Source organism: Molothrus ater, chromosome 14 (assembly GCF_012460135.2).
Source record: "Molothrus ater isolate BHLD 08-10-18 breed brown headed cowbird chromosome 14, BPBGC_Mater_1.1, whole genome shotgun sequence".
Lineage (NCBI taxonomy): Eukaryota > Metazoa > Chordata > Aves > Passeriformes > Icteridae > Molothrus > Molothrus ater.
Genome location: NC_050491.2, coordinates 4,524,725 through 4,544,389, shown reverse-complemented (window position 1 = coordinate 4,544,389; position 19,665 = coordinate 4,524,725). Strand labels below are relative to the sequence as shown.

The 19,665-nt window shown below is 55.4% G+C and overlaps 1 protein-coding gene across 4 annotated transcripts in view; it reads left to right on the top strand.

The window, feature by feature from the left end:
- Positions 1-19,665, top strand: part of NLGN3 (neuroligin 3) — a 39,638-nt gene that overhangs the window by 3,943 nt on the left and 16,030 nt on the right. For 2 of the 4 annotated variants that reach the window (XM_036401901.1, XM_036401899.1), the window contains exons 2-3: positions 13,798-14,537; positions 15,632-15,691. In XM_036401901.1, coding sequence (XP_036257794.1) covers positions 14,060-14,537; positions 15,632-15,691 — 538 coding nt within the window. In that variant the 5' untranslated portion in view covers positions 13,798-14,059. The remainder of the gene's footprint in view (positions 1-13,797; positions 14,538-15,631; positions 15,692-19,665) is intronic. The other 2 variants (XM_036401902.1, XM_036401900.1) reach the window with 1 other exon arrangement.

Below are 19,665 nucleotides of genomic sequence, written 5' to 3'. Positions count from 1 at the left end.
TGCTGAGGGCAAGGATGGCTGGAAAAAGTTTGGTCAGGAGGCTTCTGAGATGGGCTTGGGGAGGGGACTGCTGGGAATGCCCTTTTGTGATGATCAGGGGCTGCAGGGACTTGGCCTTCATTCAGCATTGGTGCAGCTCTAAACGAGTGGGAGAAGACTCCCAAGTCTCTAATGTGGCCAAAATGTCTGTGTGGCACTCCCTGGGGAGGTGGTCCTGTCCATGTCCTGCTGCTGGCCTCCAGTGCTACAGGAGCTGTGAAGGTGAATGTGTGAGTCCAACTGTGTTTGTGTCTATTTTCTGCCCTCACATAACTCCAGGCACCACTGAGCAACTTGAGGACTCGTGGGACAGTGATGGAGGGGAAGGGGACAGGGGTTGTTCTGTGTCTCTGTCTCTAGAGCTGCCCACAGGGAGCTCAGGAGAGATGCGTGGGTGTTGAGATCATTGTGGAGTCAAATGCCTGGAAGTTGCAGCAGAGTTGGTCAGAGGTCTGGTGGCCTCTCTGCAAAAAAAAAAAAAAAGGGCTAAATAAGGCAGGGTTCTTCAGGCTGGAAAGGAAACAACAGAAGATGGATAAGATGTGTCTACAGGAGGCCAGGAGAGAAGCGATAGAGGTTAACTGTGCATTAGTTATTTTCATACAAGTACAAGGTCACATCAAATTAAGCTCTCAGGAGGTGCCAAACAGGAGGAGAGGCATTGCCTCTTGCAGATGTGTTATCAAATCACAAAAGTCCTCAGGACAAGGTGTCATGAACAGCAAAACCTTGCATTAGTTTCAGGAGAAATGGGATGATATCAAGAAGGACAAGAGGTTCCCTCAGAACTAATAAATACACTGAGATCCACCTATGGCTTGGGCAGCTGCTGAGCTGGGAATTGCTTGTGCTTCTGACTGCTTGCAAGTACACAGAGCAAGGTGGACTTTTGGTCTGCTCTGTTATTTTCATAACATTCTGCCCCCCAGAGAGTGTGGAGCCAGGAGGGAGCACTGGGCTTTGGTGAAGAAGGATGGGTTTATCCCCACCCAGTTCTGTTGCTTGGCACAGGGTGGTGGATGCATGCTCAGTCCTGCTCCCTCACCGGGAGCGTGGGATGCTTTCCCCACGTGGTGGAGGTGCACCTGCAGGGGGATACAGGACCTGTGCTGAGCACCAAGCCTTGGCTTCACAGGACCCTTTGCTGGAGACCTCCAACAGGCTGTTGTCCACTGATCAGGTGCTAATTCAGCTGGTTTGAAAATGAATGGCAATATCCCTTCCTGCTGTGTTCCCTGACAGTTCTGCTTCCTCTGGTTCCCTGGGCACAGGAACACGCTGGCAGCAGGGCTGGAGTCTCAGAGCTGTCCCAGTTCCCTGGTACTTGCTGCACATGATAGGCACTGTGGGATCACCAGGGATCTGATCTTCATCTCCCCCTCCTCCTATCCCCTGTCCCTGCCTGTTCTCATACACATCAGTGTCAGTTTTGTTCCTGGTTTTATCCTCAGATGAGAAAAGACTCATGTCCTGCTACCCATGAGGGTCCAGTTCAGCCTTACCTTGGGGAATGTGGGATGGCAGAAGGCTGTTCCCCAGCTCCTGAGCAGTCCAGAGGACAACAGGGAGATGGAGCCTTGGCTTGGGAGCAGTTGGCTTCTTGTGGGAGAAGTGGACTCGGAGAGGAGGATGCAGGGATGAGCTGGGGGTCCAGCAGTCCCCTGTGGGGTTTGGCTGGCAGGCAGCAGCATGAGGTCGAGTGAGGCTCTAGCTTATGGAGAGGAGCACTGAGGGAAGTGTCCAGCCAGCAGCACAAAGGTGTCCTTGCAACCACAACCCAAAATTTCCCTTGGATTGCATCTGTCCTGTGCCGCAAGAAAGAAACAATCTCCGTTCCTGTCCTGTCTTTTTGGTCTCTGTTGCCACTGGGATCTCTGGATGAGAATCTGAGATTGCAGATTTGGGCAGGGAGCTGCTGTAAGAGAAGCCAATTGGTTTCCTACTCTTTGTAACCAAAAATTCCTCTTGTGTCCGCCGGGATCAATGCTTCCAAGTGGCCATCTGCTGGGGCAGAGCTGTGCTCAGGGACCTCTGAGGAGCAGCAGGGAGCATGAGAGCTCTCTTGGCACTTGGACTTGACTTTCCTTGGCATTGTTGGTCCTTGCAGCACGCCTGTCTGTCCTGCTTCATTCTGGTCTGCTCCCTCTGGAGAGACAGGGCATCCCCAGGCTGCCTGATTTGCTCCGGTCCAGCTTATTTCTTAACACAAGGTGGTATTTGCAGTAAAACACATTAAAGGATTTTTTGCCAGAGGTTTTAGGCTTTCTGCTTTTTTGTGCTCGAAGATAGAAAATATGGGAGGATAAATTTACAAGGGAAAATAGAAAATACATTTTGGATTAAATTTGAATGGGTTTCCTTTCTAGCTGCTGGCTTGCCTGACCTACAGTCTCTAGTGAGCCCTGGCTGCATGAGCAGGACTTTGTGGAGCTGCAGGCTCCAGTCCAGGGTGCTTCCATGGTCTTCTGCTTAGTCACGCCAGCTTTGGGTTTGGTTTGGGAACAAGAGCAGCTGAGGGCCTTGTTGAGAGCAGGCTCCCCTGCTTCAGGAGGGTATAGGCTGTCGTGGGCTTGGGCTGCACCATGGGCTGCACTTACACCTGGGTTCTCTGAGGTCCCTCTGAGGTGACAGACACCACCTCTGTCCGGGCTGCCAGCTGTGCACACAGCCCGTGCTGGTGGTGGTCCCTGGCTGTGACAACTGTATAAACTCCTTAGGTGCTTACTGGAGCACATACCAAATCTGTGCGTTTCCAGAATTCCTGGGAAAGCCTGTAGGGTTTCTGGGGAAACCAATAACTCCGGGATGGGCTTTTCTCTCGTTCAGCTGCAGATGGGCGGGTTTGGACGCCGCGTGTGCCAGCAGCACACGGGGGTGGCCCTTGTGCCAGGGCTGCCCTCGGTGAGCCGGTGCTGCCGCCTGTGCCCTGCCCAGGAGCCGCTCCGGAGCTCCAGCCGCGCTCAGCAGCGGGGTGGGGCGGGCGGCAGGGCAGATGTGGAGAGGGGAGGGCGGCTTCTCCTGCACCTGTGCCTTCCTCTGGAGCGTGCGGCTGTGAAATTCAATTTGTAGCCGAGTGGTGGCCGGTGAGGAGCCCAGGGCACGGTGTGTGCCGGAGCCGGGCGGTGTCGGGCCCGCATGCACGGCGTGTCCTGCCTGCCAGCTCTTGCGGAGGCTGACGTCAGCCCGGAGCAGCGGTGGCTGCTGCAGGATGTGCCGCCTTCAGCTGTGTCATCCTGGCTCTGCCTGTGCGGCCCCGGCTCCGCAGGAGCTCTGCCAGGAGGTGCTGCCCCGGCATGGTGTCCCCTGCCCGGGGATGCTGTCCCCTACCCCGGGATGGTGTCCCCTGCCCTGTTATGGTGTCCCCTATGCTGCGATGGTGTCCCCTGCCCGGGGATGGTGTCCCCTACCCCGGGATGGTGTCCCCTGCCCCGGGATGCTGTCTCTTGCCCTGTGATGGTGTCCCTGCCCAGGATGGTGTCCCCTGCCCTGGGATGGTGTCCCCTGCCCCAGGATGGTGTCCCCTGCCCTGCGGGGGCGCACTGGGAGGGAAAGGGACCTGGTGGCCCCTGCAGGGACAGCTTGCAGGGTGGTGCTGTGGATGGAGGAGTCCATGGTGCTTCCAGCAGCAATGGCGTTTTCCCGCCCCCACATCTGGATCTTTCTGATGTTTCCAGTGAAAGCTGCTCGCTGGTGGGAGCAGAGGGAACGTGCATTACAGCATTAGCAAAGGCAGCTTGCACTGACCCATGCTCTGTCCTGCCTGTGCTTTGCTACCAGTGGTCACTGCTCCCCATCTCCTGCCCCAGGGCTGGGTATCCCACTCCCTGCTTCCCAGAGAGCAGCCCTCTGTTGTAATGAAGAGTGCAGTGCTGTGAGGAGGGGATCATCGTGGTCTCCCAGGCCAGCCACGGAGAGCTGGGACTAATTGTGCCCCCAGGCAAGCTGCAGTGTCATGGAGCACTGGGTCACTGCTGGTGCCAGTAGGCTCAAAGGGACATTTGCAATATGGTCAGAAAATCACCTCTGGTCTTTGGTCAGGCCACTCACACTAACACAAAACTCAGCATCTGTAGAGTCCAGTGGGATGTGCTGGGGCACACAGTAGGGCAATGGGCTGGAGTTCAGCTGGGGCATCTCTGGCACAGGACAGGACCTGCAGCTCTCCCAGCTGTGGGAAACTCGGGAGCATGGGGTGGCACAGCCCTGCATCCCAGGCTCTGGGCTCCTGTGTCTGTGCAGAGCCTCTCTGGTGTTCCACCTGGCCTTAGGTTCTGTTGTAGCAAGGTGGAGGCGGTGTGGACAATAAGCTCAAACATCTGGGACGGCTTTCCTGGGCAAAGAGCCTGCAGTGAGGAAACCATTTGGTGCTGGACTGCGATGCTTGGCCTTTCCTGCACCCTGAGGGAGCACACGAGGCTCTGCTGCCTGCACTGTGACCCTCATGGTGGCTCTGTTGGGATGGCCCACACCACCCCTGGCACAGGGACAGGCTCTCCCCACTGACTTATCTTGCTCCACAGGCTTGGTGTTTCATGGTACAAGACAAGGTAGTGGTGACACATCGTGTACAAAGATGGTTCTTGTACACTGCCTCATAACTTGTAACCTTATCTCTTCACTAGAAAACTCATTATGTCATGTTTCAGGTTCTGTGCCAAAGTTAGTTCCTGCTTGTCTCCAGCTATTTTCTTCATCTTTGTTCTTTGTCCTGGGTTTTATTACCTTTATCCCGGATTACTTCCATGACCTGTTTCACAATTCTGCCCTGCAAAACCTTTCTGAGCTGATAAAAAGTGGAGTGATGTTAGGCAGAAATGGTTGGTTGGGGCAGATGTTGGTAAAAGCAACAGTCCTTTACTGGTTCTGCTGCTGAAACCAGAGGCTCCAAAGCCACTGTGTGGATTTCAGCCCTTGATTAATGCATTTCGCTTCCTGCTTTCAGTCAGTAAAAATGAAACATTGACAACTTATTTTGGATGAAGCTGTTCCCATTCAGAACACTCTTGGATTTTGTTGCCCACCCTCCCTAATCACATTTGCAGGAAGTCCATGTATTTTAAGCTGCAGTCGGTTCCTCTCTGCCCAGCCCACCTCCTTACATTTATAGAGCCTCCCCCAGCCCACACTAGTCCATGGAAAGTATTGGCTGTGCTCACACTCGCCCTGCCTGCAGCCACTGATGCTTTCTGAGCTTTCCTTGGGGCTGGTGTGAGATGTCTTGAGCTGTTCTAGCCCAGGTATGGGTAGGACATGGTGCACATTGCCTATGGCCCGTTCCTTCCTGTCCTTTGTATGGCTGGGTGCCCAGGAAGGAGCCTGAGAGGCTGGGTATGAGAGAGTTTTGGGCGAGGACATTGCCTCAGCAGCTTGGTTTCATACTTGCCTCTTAGTTTCAGGCATTTCAGAAATGGGGGTGTCACTGTGCCAGCCTCTTTGGGTCACCAAAGTCTCCTTTCTTTATTAGACTTCAAACCTGCTTTTGCTAACATAAGAAATATGAATGTGTTTGGACAGAAGCTTATTGATAAGAACCTTGTGCTTGTGTAATTGTTCCCTAACACAGTTCAGTTATAATGATCCCTGTTAACTTTAAAAATGGCCCCTGTTAGCTGTGGTAGTTTCCAGGGCAATTATTTAGGAGAGGAAGCATCACTCTGGCAGATGTGAGGGGGATGGTGCTGAGCAGGTGGGATAATGTCAGTGTGTGGCTTCCTGAAGCTGGAGAAGGAAGTGAGGGGAATGCTGCTGCTGGAGTCAGCTCTCTCTTCGCTGGGTGAGATTTGCACTTGGGCTGTTAGCTGTGGAGTGTTGATCACAGATTTGAGGGAGATTATATTGCCTTGGAGTAGGTGCCTGATGCTTGTTTGTGATGTGTGGGAGAGTGAGCAAGTTGTCTTGGCATGAACTCTGTGCTGGTGCCAAGGGCTTGCTGAAAGCAGATTGTCTGTCAGCTCACTCCTGAGTACTCGTCTGGAAATTCCAGGGCTCTGTGGATGCACTTCTGCATTGTCAGCCACCTGCCTGCACAAAGCCAGAGGTGGAGTAATCCTAATATTTATTTGTGAAGCACTGCTTGGAATGGAATGGAATGGAATGGAATGGAATGGAATGAATAGAATAGAATAGAATAGAATAGAATAGAATAGAATAGAATAGAATAGAATAGAATAGAATAGAATAGAATAGAATAGAATAATTTCAGTTGGAAGGGACCTACAATAATCATCCAGCCCAGCTGCCTGGCCCAATCAGGGCTGACCCAAAATTAGACAAGTGGTTAAGGGCGTTGTCCAAATGCCTCTTAAACACTGACATGCTTGAGGTATCGACCTCCTCTCTAGGAAGGCTGTCCAGTGTTTGACCACCCTCTGGCTGAACAAATCCTCCCTAGCACCCAGTGCAAACCTTCCCCGGCACAGCTTTGAGCCGATCCCTCATGTGCTGTCGCTGGGTACCAGGGAGGAGAGCTCAGCGCCTCCCTCTGCACCTGGGGAAGCTGTCGGGAGCCCCGAGGTGTCCCCTCCGCGGTGCCGGGGCTGCGGGTGCGCTGTGCGGGTGCGGCGGGGCCGGGCGGTGCTGACGGGACAGCTCCCGCCGCTGCGGGCAGCTCCGGCCCCGCACGGGGCTCCGGGAGCCGCCCCCGCCCCGCCACCCCGGCCCCCCTCACCGGGACAGAGCGGTGCCACATCCCGGTGCTGCCGCCGCCGGGGCTCCGGGATCCTCCGGGCTCAGCCCTCGCCGCTCGGGCGGGTTCAGCTGTGCTCGGGCAATGCTTCTCCTTGAGCTCTGCCCCCGCAGGTGAGTGTTTGTACATTGAAACTGCTAACAGCAAGGTGAGGGAAAGAAAAACTGCCACTGTGCCTTCATGCTGGGCTCAGGAAAGCCATAATGTGAGATAATCCAGATTATTTCTATCCAGAACGTGGCAATAAATAGCCTGCTTCCAGCAGCAATCCCTGAGCCGTGTGGGAACCCGTCAGTGCACCGAGAGGCTGCTGTCACTGCCCTCTCCCTGTCCTGGCAGAGCCTTCTGCTCACACAGCAGCTGTGGGCTGTGCCATGTGGCCCTGTCTTCTCAGCTTCCACCAGGCTCCTGGGAAGCAGTGAGTGGGAAGGTCATTCAAAATCTAGACTAACTCAAGGTGAGCGTGTAGCCCACTCCAAAAAGCTCCAGGCTTCCCAGCACAGTTGTCCTTGGACTCTCTATAGTGGTCACCTTCTTCTTGCGTCAGCAGTATTGGGTGCTGACCCCAACACTGTCCCTGCTGCAGTGCTCACAGGCTGTCCTTCAGCAGCACCACCAGTCACAGCTTGGTGACACCGAGAAACCTCCTGCATTTTTGGAGCTCTTGATGCTAAACAAGAGCTGGAAATGATCCAGGTTGTCTCACCTGCTGGGCAGCGTTTCTTCTGGAGCCAGGCATCAAGCAGTGTGCTGACATTCAACACCAGAAGTGTCTGGAAAGGCTGAGATGTGGGCAAGGGAAAGGTCTGCTTTGCCCCTGGTGTCCTTCCCAAGGCTGGCTTGGCTCCTTCATGAAGAACTCATTAAAGGCTCTGGAGCCAATGGTGACAGGCCATATTGCAGCAGGAGGCCTTTGGCACCACGGCAGAAGTGGCTCTTGAAATTGTCTGTTTCTAGGGATTTTGAGTAACATTCTTCTGTTATGAATGGAAGCTCTCGAGGATCTTGGCATGTGTCTGGGAGTTGTCAAAGAGCTTCTGTCCCACATATGTTCTCGCAGCGTTGAGGAACTGAACTGACACTTCTCACGTGGTGCCTCATCCTCTCCCCAGGGCAAAGGATGTGCACTGGAGTGTCTCCTAGGCTGCTGATGTTCAGCTTAAAATATTGGTGCTGCCATGGGTAGGAGCTAGGACAGGCATAGGGACAGATCTTGGTGCAAATGAGGGTGGGGTTTGTAACTTTTCCCCCTGTCCCATTGGGTCGACTGTGGTGCCTCCATAGGGGGCTGCAGATGTGCCTCAGGAGGAGAGTGAGCTGGGCAGCACTGGACTCTGGGAGAGGCCCCTGCAGAGTGGAGAATGGATGTTCTGGGCTCCATGGTGCTGGGAAGCCTCCTGAGTTCTCTGCTCTGCAGCCTAAATGCTGAAGGGTTCGTGGCCAGGGTGGCTGTGTATGCCCAGACAGTGACAAATGCTGAATGAATGAGGGCAGGGGCAGAGCTGCCAGCCAGGGCAATGAGAAATGTGGGAGACTGGGCTGGGGGGGCTGCTGGGACCCTGCTGCTCACTTGGTCCATCCATCTGCCCTTTGCAGATTGCCATGGAGTGCTTTAACTTTTCCTGGTGTACCCTTAACTTTTCTTTCTCAATATGGATGTGTCTCCTACCTAGCACAAAAGGGCAGAGTGTTCTGAACTTTTTTGCAGTGGCCTTTGCATGTTATAAAACTGTGCCCTGTGACTTTTCTTGTCTAGACTAATCCCAATCTTCCAGACGTTTCTCCAAAGCTTTTTGATGATCTTGCTGGTCTCCCATGGCCTCTCTCAGTTAGTCCAAATCTTTTGGGGAATGAACTGGTTCTCTGGACAACAGTAAAATTACTTGGTGTGTCTTTATGAGCTGAAAGGAGAGTAATTACTTCATGTGTAAGCTGGCCTTTCACACATCCTGCTGTAGTTGCCTTTTTTTGTGGCAATGATATGCTGGCTCACGTTCAGTTTGTACTCACCTGTAGCCCTCATGACCCTTGTGGCAGAACTGCTGCTGTCTCTTCTTCTGTGGCCTCTTTGTGCAGTTTTTTTGCCTCCCAATGCCTTACAGTCCTGCCCATCATCTCCCAGCCCTTTTCCCAGTCTGTCAGGAGCATGTCAAACTCCCATCCTGGCCTCTGAAGTGCTGGGGTGTCACGTGCAGATTTTGAAACCTACTCTGCTCTGTCATTTAGGTCACTCATGGAAAAGCAGAGCAGCAGCAGCAGCAGGGCAGACCTTTGTGAAACCCTACATGTCCCTTCCAGTGTAACTGTGAGCCATCTATCACTGTTCACCAGCTCTGTGATGGACCTGGGAAATGCCCCCACATTGCTGTGGGACCTGGAAACCTCTGCCTGTGGCCTGGATGGGTAACCTGGGATGGGACCTGCAGGCTTAGGGATGATCTTGAGGGATTGCACAAGCACATCAGTCCAGTTGTGCTGCAGCTTCTCTGCCCCCCAGGGTTTCCTGTGGCTTTCTGCAGTGTTGTAGGCAGGGTGGGATGGGGCTGGGTGAGAGCTGGCACCACTGCCCAGCAGAGGAGAGAAGATGCCAGGTGGGGAGCAGGTCTGGCAGGTGCTGCTGCCTGAGAGCTGAGCACCAGCCTGAGCTGGTGGAAAGGTTTGGAGCTCAGCTGGAGAAAGGAAGGCAGAAGTTTCTCATGCTGCTTGCTGGGTGCATGTTTGTTCTGGGGTGCATGGGCTGGCTCTCAGCAGAGTACAGCAGGGTCAGATGGTGAGCAGAGCTGCACAAGGCACAGTGGCTGGAGGGTGCAATGGGACATCTTGTCTGCTGGCTGTTGGAAGGAGATCATCCATCCGTGCCAGCTGGGTGCTTTGAGGTCTCCATCTGTCCCGGCTCTGAACCTCATGGGACACAGAGCCACAACATGAGTGTGCTGAACTGGGGCTTGGTGCCCCAGGGCAGGAGGCTGGGCCCTGTGAAGGGTCCAACATGAGAGCAGGCTGGCTGCTGGCATCTCCTCGGCTGCCTGCCAGGGGAGGTGTGGATCCGGCTTGTCTGGCTGGTGTGAGATGCCTGAATATGCATCTGCCAGAGAGGCTTCCAGAGGATCCCACCCGCCCAGGTTTCCATGGAGAGCGTCTCTTTGTTGAGGAGGAAGCGTCTGGCAGACAGTGTGGCCGTGGAAATACCTATAGAGCATTTGTTTTGCAAAGCACATGAATAACATCCCCACGAGCTAGCAGCCTCACTTCCTCTGCTCACCCACCAGCAGCCTGGCAGAGCGACCTGGGATGCCTGCGGTGTCTTTATGCTCCCAGTTTCTCACTGAGTGCCTGTGTGAGCATTCCCAGTTTGGCTGTGCCTGCCCAGCCCAGCCTGGTTTCATTTCTGGTTGGCAGGCACAGCTCCTGGCAGGCAGCAGCCCATCTTCGCTGGGGGACACGTTTGGCTTCCCTGCTGGAGGCAGCAGTGAGAGCGCTGTAGGCGGCAAAACTGGGAAAGTTTTGCTCCCACCTCCCATGGGATGTGAAGGGAATTGCTTCCCTGAACGAAGTGTCCTTTCTCTGGTCTCTCAGTTCCTTCTCATCCTTTGAAAGACCAAGAAGCTCAAGAGCTGTTGAGGCAGCAGGCAGCAGGCAGCAATGCAAGGCACATGCAACATCCCACAGTGGAAGGGATTAAGCTTGGGTTTTTATGGCAGTCTGTCAGCATTAAATTAAGGCTAAATTCCCATCCTAAATGTTATGTTAACATGAAGTTACATCAGAAAGCACAGAGCACAGAACAGCAATATGAGGGTATCAGATGTGTTACAGGGGTATTGTAATTATCCCAAATCAGGCATTTGAAACCCAGGGAATTTCAGATATAGGGTTTGCATCGTCTTTTGGGTTTGTAATTGAAAAAATCCAAACATAGGAAGGCTTAGAAGCATGTCACTGAGATTGTTTGGGTGCCTTTATTCTGTGCTGTGGGGACATGTGCAGATGGAGGCAAAGAGTCTTTAAAAAATGATGGAACCAAATGTGGAATTACAAATGTTAAACCACCGTGAGCTGTATTTGAGTTTTAAGGCTTTGTGGCTCTCCAGAGTAACATTAGGGCTGCTGGGCCTTGACTGTGCATCTCCATATCTGGACATATTTGGCTATCACTTTTGCAACTCACCTCTGTGCCTCATATTTGTAAAGCTCGTAATTGGAGACAGTTTTTAGTCCTGTAGCATCATTTTGTTTAAGTTAAGAATGTGTACTTAATTCTATTTTACTTTAAGGTTTTTTTTTGTCTTCAGATTTCCTTGTTTTTTCAGATCTGGATGAGGATTAAACAAAAACCCAGAGGAATATCATCATAGCATAATTCTCAGGAGCTGTAGCAAGAAGCAGTTTTTTGGCTGTGCTTTGTAAAGAGAGATTCCTCATTGTGTCGGGACAGGATGGTTACAGTGGGCGTGCGGAAGCTCCACGGATGCAAAGTGGGTTGTGAATTCAGCCCTGTGCCTGGTGTGCACAGCCCAGCTGGGCAGCTGTGTGGTGGCACTCCCTGGTGCCATGAAATTGCTTTCCTGGAGGAGTTGGTGGAGCAGCAGTGCCCATGGCAGCATGTGGCTGCAGCCATGAGGAAGCTCTGGAGCTGGGGAATCAGCTGGTGAGCCACCCCTGGCAGGGCTGTGGTGCTCCTGCAGACAGAAAATGATGACAGATCAGTTGAAATGGCTCTGCAGGGAGCACTGGATGCACTATCATAAAGACTGGAAGCTGCCTGTAGCTTCCAGTCATACAAATTAGATATGACAGTCATTAATAATTAGCTTTATCCTAACCTGTGGTACCTGAAGGAACCTAAGCAGAAGATTTACACTGGGCAGTTTGCCTTCCAGCAGCATCAGGCAGAGTGATGGGTCTGAAGCACCTCTGAGATCCTGCTTGGGAGCACAGCTCTGGGGGGTCCAGGCCAGCCCTGCACCCCTGGGATGTGGCTGTCAGGCAAAGGTCAGCTCTCTGCTGAAGGAGGAGCATTGCGGCAAGGAATGTGAGATGAGTGATGGTTTTCTTCCAGAGCTGCAGGCAGAACAGGGCAGCCAAGGCACTGTGCTGCGGATGCAGCTCCAGCAGTGGTGGGCAGAGCTCAGCTTGGGGTCTCTGGGTGCCTCAGCTGTTTTTCTGGCCCTTTGACTCAGCTTTTATTTCTCAGGCTTTGGCATCTGTTTGGGGGATAACGCAGCAGTGTCGTGCTCCTGCTGGGGTGTTTCTGTCACTGCCTGGTGGGGCAGGAGGAGGTGAAGGGGAGTGATGTGCAGAGTTGTACTGCCCTCCTTGTCTGGCATCACCTGCATTCCCTTGGCAGGCTCTGGAGAGGTGCCTGCACGCCCAGCCCTGCGAGGCCTTGCTGCTTGGGTGGGCTGAATGCAGTAACATGATTTTCTGAGATGAGTGTTTCTGTTTACTGTGTTACCCTGATTTCTGAGGCTGCCAAGTTCTTTGGGTGTATCAGGAGGGCAGGCACAGCATGGGCCCATTCCCATAATGACCAGCAGTGAGTTGCCTGCACATGTGCAGTACAGATTTGAGACACCTTCTGTGGGGGTTTTTGGTTGTGTTTTGTTTGTCTGGGGTTTTTTTGTGGGTTTCTGTTTATCTGTCTGGGAGATTTGGGGGGGGGCGGTTTGGGTTTTTCTGGGTTGGTTTTTTTTTTTTTGGTCGTGGTGGTGAGTTTTTTTTCCTGCAGATTTTCCTCATTGGATGAGGTGTTCTCTATTTGTGGAATCCCTGCCCAACTGAACCTCCACCAGAGCTGCAAACTCCCATCTGCATACAGCCCTTATTTTGTGCTCCAATAATTTCTAGGCAACTCTGCTCCCCTCTGAGCCTGGGAGAGATCTGTCGGGTGGGCACGTCAGGATGCCCTGGGGCAGAGCGGAGGTGCCTCACTCACTACCACCGCCGTCTCTCCCAGCGTGAGCCCATGTGGCTGAGACAGGACCAGTGAGCATCCCCCGAGCCACCGCCGCCTTCCCGCGGGGACCCGGCTGCAGATCCGCCCGCCGAGGAGCGGAGCGGCCGGGGCTGATGCTGCGGTGCGGGGAGCCCCGGGCCGGCTCCCCGTGCCCGGCGCCCCCGGGAGCAGCGGGGCTGCGGGGGGAGCCCAGCGGGCGGCACTTACATAAGCCCGAAATGCGCCAGGCGGTGCTGGAAGGTGAAGGGCAGAGCGCTGAGGATCCACAGAGCCTCCAGCGAGGGCTCCCTGGCACAGGAGCTCTGCTCGCTGACACATCCGCGGGTCCCCATCTGCGGTGCCCTCCCTTCCCCGCGGGGGCTGCCACAGCTGCTCCTCCTGGTGCTGCCAGCCCGGGCGGGACGGGGGAGCGCAGCTCTGCCTCCCGGGCTTGCCGGGGCACGGAGCGGCTGGCAGGGAGGGCAGATGCCCACAGGCGGGTGGGAGGGAGGGCAGATGATGCCCGCAAGCAGGTGGGAAGGAGGGAGGGCACAAGTGCTCTGTCTGTTCACCTCCTGCCCGCCCAGCACCCGGGTCCTCCTGGGCTCTCCCTGCTTTGCCCAGTGGAGGGGGAAGCTGATGGGGACTGTGCTGGTGGGTGAGATGGGTGCCTGGCTAGGACGTGTGGGTCCTGTTTGCCCGTGTAGGCTGCCCCAACAGGGGAGCAGTGCTGTGCTGAAGGCCAGGCACGGAGCACAGGCAGCTCCAGCTCAGCCAGGAGAGGAGAGGTGCCAGGGGAATCTTGTGCAGGGGCTGTGCTTGGCACCAGTGGTGTCCAACGGGCTCCTTATGGGGAGGGACACAGCACTGTCAGCTTGTCTTGGCACCCAAACTCTGGGCAGCCCCTGAGCACTGGGGACAGGCTCTGCAGGCATGGGCAGACCGTGTGTGTGTCTGCACATGCTCTGCTTGTTCTGCCTGCTTTTGCCTGCTCCCAGAGCCACCTGCCCGGCTGCTGGCAGAGCCAATGAGCACCCATGGGTGGGAGGCTCAGCCAGAGATCCTGGCTCCTTCTGCACTGCACGTCTTCAACTCTTCCAGAGCAAGTCTGCTGTTAATTCCCTCCATCTCTCCACAGTATCAGCAGTCACCTCCGGGCTGGGCCGCTGGCAGGCAGGCAGCAGCAGGCAGCTGGGAGGCTGTGAGGAGCTGGTGCCACCTCTCCCTGAGTCCGTGCTCCCGACCACCCAGCAGAAGGTGTGGCTGGGCACCCCTGACTCCCGTCTCTTCTGCTCCATCTGTTCCTGGTGGGCAAATCGGAGGCTTGGTGTGATGGGGCTGCTCTGAGACCTCGCCCCAGGAGCTTCAGGCCTGGATGTTGGTGCTGTTTCTCCCGGACAATGTGGCTGATACTCTGGAGAAGTCCTCTCTTCCCCCCTGTTCTCCAAGTGCCTGAGCTGGTGGCCAGCTGGGACCTGCGTCTCACCCTCTGGGTGCTGAGCTTTGCCTCGATGGTTGTGCAGATGGAGGGCCAGGTCTACTCGCCCACTGTCAACACGCACTATGGGAAGTTACGAGGGGTGCGCGTGCCGCTGCCCAGTGAGATCCTGGGGCCCGTGGACCAGTACCTGGGGGTTCCTTATGCCGCTCCCCCCATCGGGGAGAAGAGATTCATGCCCCCCGAGCCACCACCATCCTGGTCGGGCATCAGGAACGCTACCCACTTCTCACCAGTCTGCCCCCAGAACATCCACAACGCCGTTCCTGAGATCATGCTGCCCATCTGGTTTACCTCCAACTTGGATATCGTGGCCACGTACATCCAGGACCCCAACGAGGACTGTCTGTACCTCAACATCTACATCCCCACGGAGGATGGTGAGTCCCCACTGGGGTGACCGCAGGAGAGCGAGGGGGGGGTCATTCCACCCCTCCCCAGCAGTGGTTGGTCTCACCTGGGTGTTGTGTTTGAAGCATGTGGTTGTGGACCCCGCAGCATGCTGTCTGTTTGTGGAAAGCTTTCTCTGGCCACGCAGCTTGCCCTCTTGCCCTCAGCTGCCATCTCTGTCTCGCGTGCTCCTGCTCCTCCACGCCTCCCGGTCCCACCCCTCCACCTCCATGGCATCGTCACGGGTTCCTCCTCTCTTGTATTGCTAAATCTGAATCCGACTCTCTGACCGCAGATCCACAGAGTGACAAGCTGATTTGTGCTCCCCACAGGCGCCGAGTGCCAGGTTCTGTCTTGAGTTGGTTCGAGTTCGTCCTTCCTCCCTGCTTCCCACCCTCCCCAGGTCCATGCGCTAGTTGTGGGCGTGGGCTGCGGCTGGGAGGAACACTCTCTGCCTCTCCCTGGGAAGATGCTCCGGCAAGAAAGGGACCGCAGAGCCCTTTTCTGGGCCCTGGTACGGATGGGAGGTTGGGGTGCACCGGCAGACACATCGCTTGGCTGCTCCTCCGTGCGCGGTGGGACGGCGGCAGAGCGATGAGCCTGGCGTGCTGGGGACGCACGGGGCACGCTCCTGTTGGGGTGAGGCTGAGCAGCGCTGGGTGCCTCCTCGTCTAACCTTTTCCTTTGTAGGGGATCCCAGCTGAACTGTAAGTAGAGGGCAGAGGAGGCAGCGCCTGCCCGCACGCCCGCCCCAGCCTCACCGCAACAGGAGCCCCCGGGGATTTTCAGCGGGCCAGAAGGGACCCGCAGCGGGTCTGCTGCACACAGCAGAGCAGCCTGGCGGGTCGGTGGCTTCTCCCAGGCTGGCTGGCTCCACTCCTCTGTCTCTGGGGCCCACGGGATGCATCATGCCTTCCTTCTCGCCCAGCACGGCTGGCCCAGAGTTTTCCTCCCATGGCGACGCTCCCTCCCCACCTCCCGCGGTCCCGGGGGCGGTGGGAGGGTAGCAGCGTGGTTGTGATTGCATGCCCACTCCCATCAGTGGAGCCTCCTGTTATTTTGTAGTCTTTTATTCATTTTACAGTAAAACGGATTTCCAAGGAATGCACCCGAAAGCCCAACAAGAAAATATGTAGGAAAGGAGGTATGTAGCAAGCCGACCGGCAGAGAGGCACAGAGAGGAAAGAGAGAGAGAGTGAGAGAGTGAGAGGGTGCCTGGCTGGCCCCTGGCCTGCAGCACTCCTCCAGCACCTCTCTGTGCTGCCACTGTGGACCCTCCAAGCAGCCCCCCCTGCCACCCCCTGCTTCCCACTGGGAATGGCCCCACGGATGCTCCGGCCAGCTGGGAGCACAGCTCTGGGGTCAGGTCATGAGGATGCTCATGGTGCTCCAGGCCTTTCAGAACAGCTTCTCCTGGGCTGAGCCTGCACTCCCTCCTTCATCCCACTGGCACTCCCCATCCCTGGCCATGAGGGGTAGCCTCTGATGGCAGGCAGCACTGAAATGCATCCCTTAGGTTGGGTTACCCCATTGTGGGGTGTATGGACCTGCTCAGGGAAGGACCCGTGTGATGGGGGACTGCAGCAGTCCATCCTGGGCTGAGCTTTTCCCCCATTGCATCACTGATCATTTTGCATCCAGAGCTCCCTGGTTAAAAGCATAAAGCCTCTCCTGGCAGTGTAAATGCTGCAGATTCTGCCCTGAGCCTTGTGCCTGCCAAGGCTGCACCCCACTGCTCACACCCCCGTGCCAGTCCTGCCAGTAAGGATTTGGTCTCCAGCCCATAGCACAGCAGCCTCCCTGAGCCCACAGCAGCCCTAGCTGCCCCATGGGGAGCCAAGCACCTCCAGTTCAGACACGTCTGCTTTGCCTTGCCTCCACTGACCTTCCCCCATTGCCCCTAAATGATCCTGTATTCCCAACCAGTGACATGCACAAGGGAGTAGAGACGTACAAATGGTAGCTGGCTCAGCCCCGTGTCAGACACAATGCCTCACCCATCCCTCCACACAGCCCCGTGCAGGCAGGGAGAGCTGACTGCTCTGTGCATCCCAAAGATGAACGTGTGGATGGTCAGGCAGCCAAGCTCTTCTGAAAGGCTCAGTACAGGGTGTCTGCCCAGCACAGGCTGCTGTCCTGGGCGTCCTGCAGCAGCAGCAGCAGCATCCCTGCATCCCAGCCTCTGTCTCCCTGCACCCCTGGGTTTGGCGGGGCCAGTGCAGCTGGGCTTGGAGGTTTGGGGAGCGCTTTCCTTCCAGCCGTTTCCCCCAGTTCTGTTGTTTGGTTTCTTTGCTTTGCTTTTCCTGTTGCTGTCCTGGCTATTCACACGCCATCTCTCTGAGTGCCAAGGCTGCCCCTGAAAGGGCTGGCGCATTAGGGAGTCTGTGCACGCTGCCTCCGGAGCCGGCTGTGCCAGTGATCACCAGCCACTTCAAAGCGCTTCCTCTCCCGGCCCTCCCACCGGCTGCCAGCGCTGGCAGCCCCCGCCGCCCCCCTGCAGCCAGGGGAGCCGGCTCCAGGTTACTGCCAGACAAGGGGATGATAGAAGGCATGACAGGACACCTTGGGTGTGCTCATCTCCTGGGTTTCCCTCCCTGCTGGCTCTGCTCACGGGTGGGGTTTCTTTGCAGCCCCTCTGTGGCTGTTGCCTCTGGTCACCTCCCAGGGAGCTGGTGGGGGACTTTCCCTTTGCCCCCACTGGCCTCTGTTGACTCGTGGACCAGCAGATGCCCAGTGCCGCCATTTGGACATCCAGGTGTGGCGTGCCAAGAATTAAAGCACCCAGACACTGGCACTTCCCTCCAGCTCTGGCCAGGCTCTGGTAGCTGTTGGCTTGAATTAATTGAGTCACTTGTGATGAAACACAGAAGCTCCCACACTCCTCATTGTGTATCCTAGGTTAGTAATGCTTGGGGAGAGGGTAATGTACCTGCAGTGCTGATTTCCTCAGGTTGAACATTTGAACATTGACTCATTCTGGAATAATCATGATTACTATTTCTAAGGCCACAGACGAGCAGTGATAAGCTCTCCTCTCACAGAACAGTATTTTGGTGGTTGGAAATGCCTCAGCTCCCACCTTACTGGAGTTTTCATGACTTTTGCCACCCCTAAGCTCTGTGTATTTCAGAGCAGACAAAGGACTGAGAATTTATCAGTCATGCTTGTTTATCTCTGGGACAGAAAAACATCCCTGTTTCCCTGCCCAGTTGTCCACAGTCATTTCCTCTATGGAAATTTTCTAAATGCCAGTCTCCTCCATACACATTGGTCCCTTCTCTGGTAGCAGTACAGGGCAGCAGTGCTTTGAGAGCAGCTAGCCATGCATGGTGCCAGGGGAGCTGACAGCACTGAGGCTCATTTGGGGCTCAGATTTTGCTGCAGAAATAGTGCTGCCCACCCAAAGACCATGTACACAGACACACAGACACACACCCTGGGAGCACAGTACCTATGTGCAAAATGCAGCTCTGCCCCATGCTTTGTGCTGCCAACACTTCCAGCCTTTTTTTGGCTGTGGTAGATGCCAAGATGATTTTTCCTTCCCTTCCTCACCAGCCTGGGCAATCCTTGCTGCAGGGCATGAGGAGGTGGATGTCATTTTTGGAGGGGAAAAATGTGGTTGCCCTGCACTTAGCAGCTCTTCCTGGTTCTCATTAGCGAATGCCCAAATCTCTCTGGCTGGGACTGCGAAGAGTCTGTGACATTGCAGAGACAAATGTGCAGGTCCAGCATCTTCCTCTGCTGTGTGAGGGTGTCTGGAGCTCCCAGCAGCTCCTGGGCTCAGGAAACACTTCGGCAGCTTCTCCGCTGCTCTCCAAGAAGCTGACTTGTCTAAGTACCAGCTGAGGCTTCCCTACAGCTGCACAAATTCTGCAGTGCTTCCTTGCTGGAAGCTTCTTCCCAGCCCCCTCGAAGCCTGCTGCTCTGCAGGGCTGGCTGTGGGCAGACCACCGCCCTGGGGCTCTGCTTCCACTCCGGGGAGCGATTTGCACAGGTGAGGGTCAGTGTTTGTGCTGCAGGGGCAGCAGAGCGTGAGGAGATGCAGTGCTTTTACTGAGTCCACTCAGGGATGGAGAGAACTCCTCTGCATCATTCAGGGCAGGGAGGGGCAGGGCAGCACCGAGGTGTGCTGCAGTCCTGGAGCAAGGGCTGATGGCACAGGTCCCAGCTGAGCTGTCCCTGCCTGTGGGGCTGTGCAGCAGCAGGTTCAACAGCTGCACCGTTCTTGGCCCTGTCCCTTGTCACTCCCAGAGCAGCAGCTGAGATGCTGTGGCTGGCAGCAGGTGTCCCTTTGGGTGCATGTGGCCATCAGAGACTCTGCTCCCTGCAGCATGGTGGCTGCTTTGCAGCAGTGGGTGCCCCACAGAAGTCCCACTGAGGAGAGAGTGCTGGAGCTGCCTATGGATGCCCTGAACAGACATTTGGAACTGGAAAGGTGTCATCTCAGGCTCCTGCTCTTCTCTTATCCACACCATGCTGAGAATGAAGGCTCTGAGAACTGAGGCTCCTTACCCTGCTTTATCTCTGATTGCACTGGTGTCAGTGCTGCTGGTATGGTTTACTTAAGATAGAATAAATCCAGCATGGATGCCCCTGTTTCAGGCAAAGTGATTTTTTTTTTTTTTTTTTACTAAAGTTGAACTTAAATCTTCCTAGTGGCTCAGATAAGAGCATCTGCATCCTTCCTATCGGCCTGAACAATGTCACTTTGCAGTCAGCTTAAAGTGAAGTGGCAGACAACAGACATTCACTTCCTGGGTTAGTGGAGAGTGTTTTTGATGGGTAAGGAGAATAAGAGCCATGAGCCCTTTTAGTTTTTCCAGCTGTGAATCCACAGGCTTAAACCCATCCTCATGAGAGTGGGTGCTGCAGGGCTATATGTGGTGGCATTTCTTAGAGCAGAGGAAGCTCTCCTGGGCTGGGTGTCCCTGAACATGGCAGGAGCCAGTGGAAAGTGTAACTGGGTAAGGGAAGTGAAGCTGTGATTGCTCTCACGAGCTGTGGGGCATTGGTGGGTTGTGCTGGAGGTGAGCACTGCAGCAAGGGGCAAAAAGCCCACTTGGTCACAACAGTGAGTGTTGGCCATAACCACCCTGGCACCTTCCTGCTGATGGG